The sequence below is a fragment of the Arachis duranensis genome, chromosome 6 (genome assembly GCF_000817695.3).
Source record: "Arachis duranensis cultivar V14167 chromosome 6, aradu.V14167.gnm2.J7QH, whole genome shotgun sequence".
NCBI lineage: Eukaryota > Viridiplantae > Streptophyta > Magnoliopsida > Fabales > Fabaceae > Arachis > Arachis duranensis.
Window position 1 is genome coordinate 18,453,426 of NC_029777.3, and position 14,258 is coordinate 18,467,683.

Here is a 14,258-nt window from a genome sequence, read left to right on the forward strand (position 1 = left end):
GAAAGTAGCCACAGTTGATGGTGAACCCCTATACAAAGCTTGCCATGGAAGGAAGTAAGAAGGATTGAGTAGAAGCAGTAGGAAAGCAGGCGTCCCTGGGCTCTACAGCATCTCCATCCGCTTATCTGAAATTCCCACCAATGAATCTGCATAAGTGTTCTATCCCTTTTATCATTCCTTTTTATTATTAATTATTCTAAAAAATCATAAACCAATTTAATCTACCTAACTGAGATTTGCAAGGTGACCATAGCTTGCTTCATACCAACAATCTCTGTGGATTCGACCCTTACTCACGTAAGGTTTATTACTTGGACGACCCAGTACACTTGCTGGTTAGTTGAACGGAGTTGTGAAAATAAACAGTGCCATAAGAGTAAATATATGCTAAAGCTCAAAAGATAGTAATCACAATTTCGTCCACCAGCAGCTTTATTAATTTCTAAGAATTTTTTATGTTCATAGCTTTCCCATTGCTCATAGCTTTTGCCCTTGCTTACTTATATGATACCTTTCAATGCTTTCTCATTGCTCATAAACCTGCCATGACTTAAATTTTCAGAGGCCAATGTTGTTTAATATAGATGTACAGCTTTTTTAATTTCTAAAAATTTCTTTCTATTCATAGCTTTCCATTGTTCATATCTTTTTCCCTTGCATACTTAGATGATACCTTTCAATGCTTTTTCATTGTTCACAAACCTGCCATGACTTAAATTTTCAGAAACCCATGTTGTTTAATATGGATGTGTAGCTTTATTAATTTCTCTTTCTTGATTATGAGATTGGAAGCTTTTAGCCATCTTATGGTAGGAGTCATTCTATTGAAACCGAAAACACAAACAAATGAACAACCTATGTATATACATAAAGTTTTTCATGAGATGACATGATTATATAAAGCTTTCAACTTAATCGGTATAAGTGTTCATGATCTATGTCTATAGCTTATTTTTGAATAGACACCCAATACACACAGACACGTTAGACCATTTTATATCATTGTTTTATTCTAATATGGTGATAGTCCACAAAAGAATACTAATTTGTCGTAATCCTTATATGCAATCACTTCATTGGACTGCTTATTAATATACATTGAAGTTTGAACAGCAAAATCAACCCACTTTGACCCTTGCTTAATTCAAGATTTAATACCTGGAATCTTTGAAAATTACTTGATTGATATAAAGACTTTATCTTTGCTCATAGCATTCCAATTATTGCATCTAATACTGAAGTAGAATAATATTTCGTGGTTGGCCTTAATAATTAAACGTATGGACCTCATACAACGTCTCATTACAGTTTTGTATTAAGTTAATCCAATTATTGAAATGTTTAAGCCTTAACAATTTAAAATATTTTTAACAAACTTAAACCTTAGCAATTGGGGGTAGCCCATATGGAAGTTACGTCAAACTTACATGAGCATGTATATTTTTTTTACCAAATAGGTGTTTCCATGCTTGCACGATAATTTAATTGATAAAATATTTGATCTTAGCTCATATCTTTCTCCCTGCTCATATTTTTTATTTTTTTCTCAAATCCAGGATACTATTCATAGATTTTCCATTGCTCATAGTTCTGGCATCACTTAAATCTTCAGGTTCTTATGTGTACTACTTTAGATGCCTACGTTGTCTCACATGGATACCAACTTAGACTAAAACATGCCAACTAACCATACGTTGTCTTTTGTGCATATCTAAACTATTTTATGAATGACTATGAAATTATTGGTTTAGACTTACATTAATAAACATTTCTATCTTGCATTGTTGACCGTTTTAGTGTTCTCTACCTGAAGATAACTAACCTTCACAATTGAAGTGTGGATTTTGACACACTTTATTGTTTGTGAGTTGTAGCATATATATAAGCACTTGTTTTGAGTCCTCCTATTAAAATAAAATCTGTCATGTTCGTCCATCAACTTCAATTGTCTCTAAACCAATGAAGCACAAATAGGTCTTGTCTTGATATGTAATGTAAATTGTAGTATTTAAGTCTTGAATTAAGTCATCTTACTTATTGCCTTCTAGACAGACGTTGTGAATATGAAGTGGTAAAATTGGATTCATTTTGTTTTCTAATACTACAACCAATAAATTTCACTCCTCTATAATATTTACTTCCTAATCTAACCAGATATAGATCGTAGTTACAAAAAGAACGCTTTGGTCAGCTATTTATTATATGCAAAATTGCATTTAAAAGACCTATTTCCATTATAGTATTTGATAGCTTCAATAAGTATGTTCCATATTATTCATTTAGTTGATCTTCTAAATTATTTTGATCACCGTAAATAATTTTTTGCCATAACAATTTGAAACTTTACATCAAAATATTCTCATAAAATATCATTAACTTACAAAATATAAATCTAGAATATTACAACCATATATATCATAGGGTACTATTCTCATATCTAATCTTTATATTTGATTTGGTCTCAAATATCTTCTCCTTATCACAACCAAATAAGGAGATCAAAAAACATATCTAAGTAGCATAAAACATAAGTAAAACAATTTAGTTATCCCCATCACTAAGCTAGGACCTCAACTTCTTTGCACCCTTGCACTTAAACTTATTAGTGGACAACTTCCCTTCATCCTCTAAGTTGTTAACATTGATTAATCCATGTTTTGAACCGCCGACAGCTCTCTTAGCTGGTGTTTTGAACTTGACGCTTGAGATACATTCTTCCATAAAATCCTTTACATAAGCAACCATAAAAACAAAAACAATTAGCTTACATCACCACCTAAACTGTATGCACTTAATCTTTAACAAAACAAAAAAAAACACATCTATGTAGTATCCTAACTACTCACCAAAGTAAGTTCAGGATCATTATCGCTGATGATAGCCACAACATTACTTGACACGTCGATTGAGTTGCTGCAGTCAGCCTCCTATGGGAATTAAAACCCTAATGAAAATTAGATATTATACTCAATTGTCAAACAACATTGTATGAAAATCTATTCTATAACTATAACATGAGACTACACACATACATGGACATGAGCAGATTGATTAGAGGATATATTTGTTGGGAGGTGCTTGAGGCTAATATCCTCATCATCACAAACTTTTATCACGGTGTAAACTAGATCATATTGCTTTATATTGGCAGATTTAACATTAATCTTTAAAAACACCTTCTTATCCATCATGTTATTAAGAAATGGTGGATAATCGTCATCTCCAACTGCCTACAAAACCTCACACCTAGCCATAATTAGTTCTAAACATTTACTTTAATATTACATTAAACAATCACACTTACATCCTCGAGAACGATTTTGTCTGCCTGCTTCCCACATAACTGAGTTGTCTCTCTATCCCACAAAGGTAGGTTGATGCTACCTGATCCATCATAAACCATTACTTCAACCTTGTACCTAACATATGATGAGACATGGGAAAATTGGTTAATATTATATTGCAGTTATACGTACACTATTTCGATAGAAATAGTATATTGACTTATGTATTGTTCACAACCTTATTGTGGCTGCTCCATATGTGTGGCCACACTTCCATATTCATACCGATCACCAATGGGGGTTTCAACCTTCTTGGGACACCTCCTACATGCTTTATAAAACCAATCGTTTTTTCCTGTATTTATTGAAACAATTTCCCCAGGAATCCATATGGACCTTCCTGTAATGATTTTAAAACAGTAAAATAATATTTAGATAGTGTCGTGGTTACTTTTCACACTAACATAAATGATTTCAATTGTCTTTGAAAATTTTCCATCAAAATAACTAAAACATAACACCTTAACAGATTTTAGTGCATCCTCGATAGTCTTCACACTAATAGATCCACGGTTAAACTCATCATTTACAGACCACGCAGCCGGAGAGGACACATGGCTAATCCTAGCTGAGCTCGATGGACCGCCACTGAGCAATCTACATATAACAAATTAACTCCCACACATATGAAGGTTCAGTTCATCCAACCTTAAAAGGTGATACATTAATTTTATAAATTACACTAACCTGCATCTAAAACTATCAATTTCTTTCAGTGTTGGATTTATGTGAACTTTGGAGATATCAAAATTGCTCTAAACCGAAGTTTTACCATTCCACCTTGTTGCTTTAAAATATTTAAGGACCACAATAAGTGGCTCAACTCTCCCATCATCAAGATGTGGAAGAATGTGGTCCACCAACTGACCAAACAATGTGCAACTCATTTTGTTATTCCTGAGAATAAAATAGCAAATGAAAGAAGTCTGTTGGTTATGTTATGAGAAAATCGATATCAAATCAATACATTCATGGTCGCACAATACATACCCAAGATCTTCCAAAATAACGACCATACGCTTAGTCATTAAACCCTTGCTAGTGATCAAGTTTCGCGGGTCTTTCTTACCGACCACCTTACCAATCAGATCTATAAAACAAAAATATGTTAGAACTCAAATACACAGATACACTCATCATGGAAATAACACCAAACAAAAATACACTCACCAAACATCTCAGAATGTTCCAATCTATCTTCTGTTAGAAGATCACTAAAAGATCTCAACCTAAATGCTTCTAGAGAAAAGCTTGGGTTATCCACATGATTAACCATTGTTCTATGAGAGAATGTTAGTACCATCCTACTAACACCATTCTTTGAGATGCTCTTATTGTCAAATACTATGAAGTTTGTCATTATGTACATCTCAATATGATGTTACCACTCCATTTCTTGGGTAGCACCCTCAGAATAGTGGCGTAAATCCTGCCACCCTATTTTAAATAATGCAAAAATAAATCGGCATCAATATGAGGCAAAACATTCTTGAAACATGATATATTAAACCGGTAACAAATATGTTGTCTAGATAAACAATTTTTAGATTTGTTGTTACCTTACAATCTTGAAGAATCATTTCAATTGAACCAATCTCCTTCTCATTATCTTTACTTGGAACTTTCCATATCCTAACAATATAAACTTTGAAATTCCAATATAGTTTCCTGGCATTCACATCAGTAACAAAATCAAAATTTTCTGTCATGATGTTTCAGGTTGCACAGGATAAAGGATTCAAGGCTTATGAAGGAAAATGTTTGTAGGAGAATAAAAATCTTTTAATGGCGGGAAAACTTTTTAAACAAACACACTACAACCATTTATCATGTTTTTACTGACGAGTGTGAGAAGCTGCAACTGAGGTTGAGAGCAATAGAGCATCTAACTTCTTCTTCTCCAAACCCGCCGATTGCCGTCGTTCTCCGTCTGAGAGAAGGACTTCTTCTCCGTCCTCCGTCCGAGAGGCTTCGCTGCCGTCCTTTGTCCGTGCAGAGCTTAGCCGCCGTCTTCTGTCTGAGAGCAGAACTTTGCCGGCCTCCTCTATTTTTTGCCGTGAGCCCGTCGCTGTCAATCTGTCGCCATCGCTGTCATTGTGAGTTCGTCATCGCCCCTGTGTCCTGCGAATCACTGGATCTGTAAGTTTCTTTTTCTCTCTCTCTCCCCTATTATGATCTGCAACTAAATTCTGGAACTAGAACAATAGATCTGTAACTAGAACTTTGTAACTGTGAGTTAATTTTCCACTATTTGATATTGATGATTTGATGGGTACCCTTTGTTCTATTTATCTAATTCATGTTAAGAGAAATTTGCAACATTCATAATCTTATATGCAATGGGTGCAGAACACAGAGGGAGAGAGGAATGTCTCTACCCCCAGGGACGAAAAACCTTTTCACTTTTTCTTTATTAATAACTGTTAGCACCGAAAATAGAAAAGCTAACTTATCAAATAAGAAAAACAAACCAATGTGGTCAATTAACATATAGTATTCAAATCAGTTTATAATTTAAAAGGTCAATGGGATAGTATTCCAATTTGGCTTCTAATCAAAACTATAGTTTAGAAAAAAGTAACTTGTAGAAAGACATGGCCAAGGTGACAGTGGGGGAAATGATAATCCAAGTGGAATACAGAGCCTTTCTTAAGGCAACATGATTTCACTGATTGAGAATCAAAGGAAAAACTTATTTCAACAAATCATGTGCTTATTTGACATTTATCTTGTGCTTATTATATCTTGGCAGAAATTCATTATCTCTTATACAATCATATTTTCATTCTAGAATGATATGCATCAAAGAAAGAAAAGGTCCGAATTATTATTGACAAATCATGTGCTTATGAATTATTATTGTTCTGTTTATCTGAGTCATGTGCTTATGAATAATAATCTTAAATCACTCCCTAATCATGCCTATAAATTATTATTGACAAATGAGTCTTGACAATTATTTATTCTAATAATTTAAAGTCTTATACTATATTCTCTTATACTATAATTTATATGCTTTGTTTAGTCTTTTACAGTAGTGTACTGTGTTATTATTTGTTTTAACTTTGTGAAGAAGACTAATATGTTGCTTATTGTCATTATATATTACTTGAATTATTTTTGTTTGTTTGTATTTTTATTTTGTTTAATTCTACTGAGTATCTTTAATTTTGTTTAATTGTTATCACTTTTGATTTTCAGGTTTAAATCTTGATTTGTAAATTTTTAATGATGATGATGTGGAAAGTGATCAAGAATAAGGATTGAAGACTACTTTATATCTAATATTATAATTTCTTTATTATGTTGTTAAATTTGTAGTGATCTAACACTAATTTCTTTTTTAAATTCAAGTTATTTGAGCTAATGATATTGTATGAATTTTATGTTTGTATTTTAATTTATTTATGAATTTTAAGTGTTTGTTTTAATTTATATATGAATATGTAAAGCAAAAACCCGCCCCTACCCGCCCCACTGCCACCCCTAATATGAGTAGTTGTAACTTGTTACTTTCCTTTTTATTTTGCCATGTGTCAACAACTCCAGCTATACACTTGTCAAGCAAATAGACATGCACTAGTTGTCTTTTATAAATTAATAGATATTAATATTAATATATTAAGTAAATTATAGTTCATTGCCTAAGTGATTTGATAGATGCAATCTATAGCTAGAATTTAAAATAGCCCAAAAAAGAAAAAGTCACAAACTGTCCCAACTTCCTACACCAAAAAATTGAGTTGACACATATAGCACCTAGTAATAATAAATATATAAAAATTAAAATATACGTGAAAATGAAAATTCTATGGTACTGATTGTGAAAATCAGCATGTGATGCTGTAACTAGGTGTTGCACTATAAAATTGCCGTGTGTGTGAAAAATGTGCCTGTTTCACGTTGTTTATCATCGCATTGTGAAGGGCCAACTATTCCGTCTTTAGATACTAATTAATTACGTATGTTTAGGTTGGTCTGTAATGAAGGAGAATTGGGCCACAAGAATCAGGAATTTAGGATTTGGTGTTAGGTGCAGTGGTGCACTAAGTAGTTTTCACATAATGCTAATTAATTAGGCCTAATAAAAAAAGGCTGATGTTGATTAAGAGGAAAAAAAAAAGGAAACTCCATTGTTAAAATGGTATTTTTTTTTCTGTTTGTTGACAAAGAAAAAAAATTGCTTCAGTTTGATAGGCATAGAACAATAAAGTTGGAATGCCATTCTTACAAACGGAGTATTTTTATATTGCCAATTCAATATAGAGCATCTAAAATGTGTTTGTAAGACTGTTAAATTAGCACTAAGAATGTAAGATTATTAATGTAGTGTTTGAATCACATAAGTTAAAAAATTTTTCAAATTACACTACACTCCATTTGTAGTGTTATTACTAAAAAAAGTATATTAATTAAATACATCATTGTATTAAAAGAAAGACATTAAAGATATTAAATTCCTTGTATAAATCATTCTTATTTATTGTATTTTTATGTTATTTATTTAATGTACAATTCTTTAATCAATTTTTATAAATAAAATATTTCGTTTTTAATATATTTTTGCATAAAAGGACATTTCATATTGATCATTAAAATCCTTTTTGATAATAATATAATATCTAATGGTTGGATATATTTATCATAATTTAAAATATTTAATAATATTTTTAATTTTCACAAGTTTGAAAAAAATTTTCTCAATGATTTAATAATTTAAAAAATTTTGATAATTTAACCTCTTTAATTGTAGAAAAAATATTATATTTAATTTATACTCTATACGATTAAAAAAATATTAATATGGGTTATTAATATATTATTTTTAAATGAGTACAAAGAATTGTATCCTATCTAACTTAATTTATCAAAAGTTCAACTAGTCCAATCCAAAAGTCATGACCCAATGACACAATAATTGTGTCCTATCCAACCTAATCTTTAATATAAAGACTTTAATAATCCTATTTAATAAATATGGCACAAACAGCAAATGGAACTATGCAACCTTCCGTAATAGTCATCCTATAAAGTACAAATACAGTCTCTTTGGCAAGTACACACATGCACGCATCACATTTCAACCGCACCACGTACTGTCTGCATGACATGATGATTATAGCAGTCAGCACTATAGACTTGCTCACTTGAAAATATCAACTATCCCTTTCAATCACATCAATCATCACAACAAACAACAAAGACTTATAAAAAGCAGTTAACACATCATCCATGATGTAGGGTGAAAAAAATAAAATAAATAAATTATCCCACTTTTTAACTAATATTTTATCTAAAAAAGTATTTTTTAAAATTAAATAACAAGAGAGATGTATTTTAAAATTTCAAAGAGAATAAATTTAAAAATTTTAATATTTCTATTAAATAAAGGACAAAGTTCTCATTTTGATATTATTGGCACATTTTTCATCTATTTTCATTTCATGAATGAATGAAGAGAAAAGAGTTACATGGACTACAACTCATTTTTCCTTTTTTTATTTTCTCTCCTAAACCAAACAACAAAAATTTTTATTTTCCACCCATTTTCTCTTGTTACATTTTCTTTTGACTCATATTCCTCAAAAATAAACAATGTGTAAAAACAATGAGTAGAATAAATTAAAAGAGAATATAAAAATTAAATTAAATTCATATTCACAGAAAAACACATTAAGTCACCATTTAGTACTATTTTATGGAAAAAGAGATGATTCAACAAATCTAATACTATTATAAAGTCATAAATTACCCTACAACCCACCAACATCAAACTGAATTCTTTTACCTTATAATAGACTTCTAATACATAGACTATTAACTTCTACCAAATCCATATAACAAAAGTACATAAGTCAATATAGGTATATAGAATTATTGCATAGGAAATACCACACTAAACTAGACCTAAGAAATAGATTCTACACTTATTTAAAATGTAATTTTATATATATAGGAGTTAGAAAACAAAAAAAATGAGATCCTATTGGGAATATCAAATATCTTTCTCAATCATATCAATCATGATAACTAAGGTGAGAGACCTATAAAAAATAAATAAATACGTAAAAGACAAAATAAAATAAGTAAACTGCTATATTTTGGAAAAACCATTTTGTTGAAAAATTGGAACACATTATAAACAAATTAAATCTCATAAAGTAGTAAACTATAATCACATAAGCATATTAAAAAGAAGACAATAAAAAATATACAAAATACACAAAGAGACAAGAAAAATCCTCTGATGTTGTAGTGTCTGAATAAACTTTTCAATCATGTATTAGACCAAAGAGTAAAATTAGACCCACTAACTACAAGAGACAAAAAATTACACTATTAATAATACGAAGCAACAACTCAAACCATTAGAAAAAAAATTAAAATCAACATACAATTAATCATACTGACTATGAAAGAAAAAATAACATGAACCTTCGAAATTATATAACACTAAAATTGAGAGCATATCTAAAATTAGCACTAAAAGAAAGCTCAGTTCTTCACATAATCACTTAAAAGAAGAGCATATTTAAAATTAGCACAATTACATCGTAGAAAATTTAAAGTAAAATTCAACCAAGATGATGCAAAGTCAATTTTTTTTCAACCACCCAAAATAGTCTAGAAAAAAAACAACTACTCACAAGAAAAGCAAGATAAAAACCACAATTGGAAAAAATCCAAAAATCGAAAAAGGCATGAACTTCATACTAATAGTAACACTAGAACCCATGAATAAGAAAATCAATTGAAATTAAAATACAAACAAAATGTGGAAACTCCAACAATCATCAAGACACAATATGTTTGAATAGTGAGCAAGAATAACACAAAATTCTTTCATTGTATCAAAGTTTGAACAATTTTTCTTAAAATAGGTATAAAAAAAATTATTTAACTTAACTTGGTGCTAGAAGGAATTTTTCTCCGAAGCTAGCAGCTAACTCAGAGTGGAGCAAAAATTCTTCAGATCACCTGGTTGAACCAACTAATCAGTGTCCAGCTCCAGCCAATAATTAGCCACCAATAGAGATTTCAAGGACCCATTGGAGATGAAGTTGCTTAATAAGCTACTTAAGCAAAACACAATTTCAGTAACAAACAACTGTAAATATCAATAATCTACCTAAAAAAACATAATTTCTATCTAAAATCCCAATAAACTTATGCCAAAACAACATAATCACATGAAACTTCCAATGGTTTACTAATACTATTATCAGTATTAGTATCACCTAGCCGAATAAAATATATACAGGTATCTCAATTAAAAAATAAATACTATAAAACACACAAAGAACACTCACAAATACATAGAGAATCACGGAAAAGAAGGTTTCAATTTATCTTTTCACAAATAAAAGATTTGCATTTTTTTCCTAACATATCACAGTTACAAAAAAAAATTAATATTTATTTTAAACAAAATCAAAGAACACATGGGAAACACATCACCTTCACTATTGGAGACAGCACTACCACCGCGACGAATTGGACCATAGCAAATGACAGAGACATGAGAGAAAGTAGGACAGCCAAAAGGGGAATTATCTGAGAAGATGAGCAAGGTTGTAGGTGGTGCAGTAGATCTCTTCGTCCATGAGACAGCTCAATCACAACCAAAAACAAAAACACCAAAATATATACATTAGCATAATAACACTATACATGATGAACAGTGACAAGCTAATAACATTGACCTTCATCTGCTTTTTCTTATCCCATTACTGTTCAAAGTCTCAATCCACCAATCCCTTAATAACACACACAAAGAAACAGATACCCAAATAAGAATCAAGACAAAAACTCCGACTGTAAAAAAATCTAGAGATAAAAAAAGACATAAACTTGATGTTTACTGTAACACCAAAAACTACAGATAATAAGCCCTTTCAAATTAAGATACATACAAAACGTGGAAGATCAAACAACCACCAAGGAAAAAAGATAAAATATAAAGTTAAAAATAAAAGAATTTAATATTAATCTAAAAAGAACAAAAAGCCAATAAACCAACCAAATTTACAACCAACACAGAAACTTAAACAGACAATGAAAAATATGGCACATCTATTCTGTAACATCTTCATTGTCAGAACGTCACGCTTCCGGCTGTGCCACTCTGATAGCTTGGATATTACGACGACCCTAAACACATTTAATACTAGAATAGAAGCCTATTTAAAACTTAAACCATTTTTTTTTTCAAAGCTTACATCCATACATTACAAATTATAATACTCACAAAGAATACATATATATACATATTATTAATTTCACAAGCATTACATAATCAGAATCTTATCCCTCTTATTCCGAACTTCGTTGCCCATAACCTGAAAAAGAAAAGATCTGTAGGAGAGTGAGAATATCGTCCTCGCACGTTCTCAGTAGGAAAGGAAATACCATCAAAACAAAGAAATACTTGCAAATATAATTAATTTAGTTATAAAAGCAATTTATCCATGAAATTACCTTTTGGAAAAAACTTTGTATAAAAACTTAACTTGACAAGTCGTAAAGGAATTCCTTTAGTTTACAAATCAGTAAGATGAATAGTTTAAAGAAATGAAAAAAAGATCAAAGTCGTGCCTAAAGACTTTCTATCCGTCAACTTACTTTGCTCTTTCCTATCTAACTAGTACATAAGTTAAAATAATAAGACAACACCTAGTTCGTTCTACCCCAACCTTCATTACCTCATACCAGAAATCACCCTCATCACACCTCCACCCAAAAAGGTCTCTCAGATAAACATACACATACAAGACAAACAAAGAAATCACAGGTAGGATTCAGGTACAACAAGTAAAACAAATAGCAGATAAATGTGGCTAAGCAGTTAAGCAAACCAAAACAATGCACACTCAATCAAAACATACAAATGCATATGATGTATGCCTGTCTTATGGCTGATGAGTTTCATCTGTTGGTTATCAAGCCAACCCGACAAGTCCGGTTTGCTAAACCATTGGACTGTCCCCCGACGCACATTCTCATGAGTCTATGCATAGCTTTTTCTCATATATATATATATCAAATCGCTCAATGGGGGTGCCATTCTCGGGAATTTATAAGTGCTCGGTCACCCTTACGTCGCAGGGTCAACAGAGTATCGAGTCTCAAACTGAAACACGTGGTGGCAAGCCACGGCTCTTTACCCAGAAAAACTCGTATCTCAGATAATTTAACTAAATAAGCCATATGAATAGTTCAATCATAATTCATCAACATCTGCATCATTCTTAATTATGTCTCATTCATCACAAATCTTGTCATCAATAACATAACCATTGTCATCAATCACAATCATCACCTCACAACACTATAATTAACCAGAATTATCACCATACCTCAATCATACTTAATCATTATCCTCCCTCAACCTTGAAATCATCATCAGACCTCAACCAAAACCAATTGTCACTAAATCACATCTCAATTTTAAATATAATCTCCAAATAACTCACTAAACTTACTTCCAAATTAATACCACACAGTTTTCATCTTATTCCTTAAAATAACCTTCTTCCTCTTAACACTTATGTTCAATTTCATCAAAAACCTTAAACTCACTTTCCTATTCCCGATCCCTTGAATTTATACTTAATTTATTATTTTTAAGTCTTTAGTTAATTAATCAAATCTCCTCTCATTATTAAAAATCAAGTGAGTTTAAAACTATAAGATTAATAAAATCATAAGAATCCGATTATCTTTAATAATCTTTAAAAGCATTCAAAATATACTTATTTTTTTAAAGTTACTTAAATCAAAATCATTTTCAAAATCACAACCAAAACTTCTTCAAATTCTTAGAAAAATTTTGACAGCATCTCCCTTAAAAATTAGAATTGCCACTCATCACGGGTCCCCTTTTTTTAACCTCAACTCAGTCAAAACCAACTTTTCAAATTAACATTTCCGAATTCATCATTCAAAATCAATAAGAACAAATTTTAATCAAAAGTTTAAAATCAATATATCCCATCATTTTGCCAAAATTTCAAAGAATGATAAATCAATACTCAATTCAGCCACAACTTCAATCACAGTAGAAAACTCATTTCAATCACAACATTAATTCATTTGCATTAATTTACTAAACTCATCAGGTATTCAACTCCAAAACATTTTAACTTTAAAATAATTTCCTACCTCGATTAGTCGAGTTCGCATAAATTTATCGTGATAATTCCCTCTCCTTTTAATTTATGGCAGCAGTTGCGACTCTCACGCAACTGGAACGGCAGTGGCAGCAACCAAAATAGCGACAATGTTAGTCTTCACAACAGTGGCCATGGTTGCAGCAAAATAGAAGATTCAAATTAGATAGGAATTAAAAGCAATTACAACCCTAGGAATTTAAGACAAAGTAAGGACTAGAATTGAATTAAAATCAGAACATGAAAACTATAGCAGTGACAAAATAGAACATACAAATGGACCAAACCTAAGGGAAATATCAGAGCAGTACCAAGATAACATAATCATAACTAGCAGTAGCTTCAACAGTCCCGCGGCAACACTAGTGTCAATATTCAACCTAATTTTAGCAGAAAATAGGATAATAGTAGAGTAAAAGTGGAAGTAGAACAAGTTTAAGGAAGCGAAGGACAAAATAGAGGTGGCAAAGATACCTCTATTAGTGACTAACGGCAGCGTAGAGTTTAGTGGTGGTCACGGTGGCATCTAACGAGCCTAGCAACGGCAATAGCAGCGATGGTGGCCTCGTCATCCTCCTTCACGTTTCTCTCTGTTTTGTTCTGCTTCTCCTGGTGACCCAATTGACGGCGGAGACGAACCCCAACCGTGGCACAATCTGCGGTGACGGTGTGGCGGTGGTGGCGAGGTGCAGTGGCAGTGGGCTTTCTCTGCGGCGACAATGACAGAACTGGCTTCTCCCTTCCC

General features: G+C 31.5%; 1 protein-coding gene across 1 annotated transcript; it reads right to left on the reverse strand.

The window, feature by feature from the left end:
• Positions 1-2,562: 2,562 nt before the first annotated feature.
• Positions 2,563-13,649, reverse strand: LOC107493284 (uncharacterized). Its single transcript, XM_021125759.2, has 14 exons — positions 13,585-13,649; positions 5,188-5,432; positions 4,904-5,046; positions 4,730-4,781; positions 4,515-4,688; positions 4,335-4,434; positions 4,125-4,241; positions 3,806-3,941; positions 3,681-3,684; positions 3,570-3,639; positions 3,305-3,419; positions 3,033-3,230; positions 2,847-2,927; positions 2,563-2,727 (listed from the first exon to the last, which is right to left on the reverse strand). The coding sequence occupies exons 1-14, from the start codon at positions 13,647-13,649 to the stop codon at positions 2,563-2,565; spliced, it is 1,665 nt and encodes a 554-aa protein (XP_020981418.2).
• Between the last annotated feature and the right edge of the window lie 609 nt (positions 13,650-14,258).

Coding starts and splice junctions, on each gene's coding strand:
- LOC107493284 (XM_021125759.2), bottom strand. CDS start 13,649: ATGGCCACTGTTGTGAAGACTAACATTGTCGCTATTTTGGTTGCTGCC. Junction 5,047..5,187: donor AGTTGCAGCTTCTCACACTC/GTCAGTAAAAAC, acceptor ACATCATGACAG/AAAATTTTGATTTTGTTACT. Junction 4,689..4,729: donor GCTACCCAAGAAATGGAGTG/GTAACATCATAT, acceptor CAAACTTCATAG/TATTTGACAATAAGAGCATC.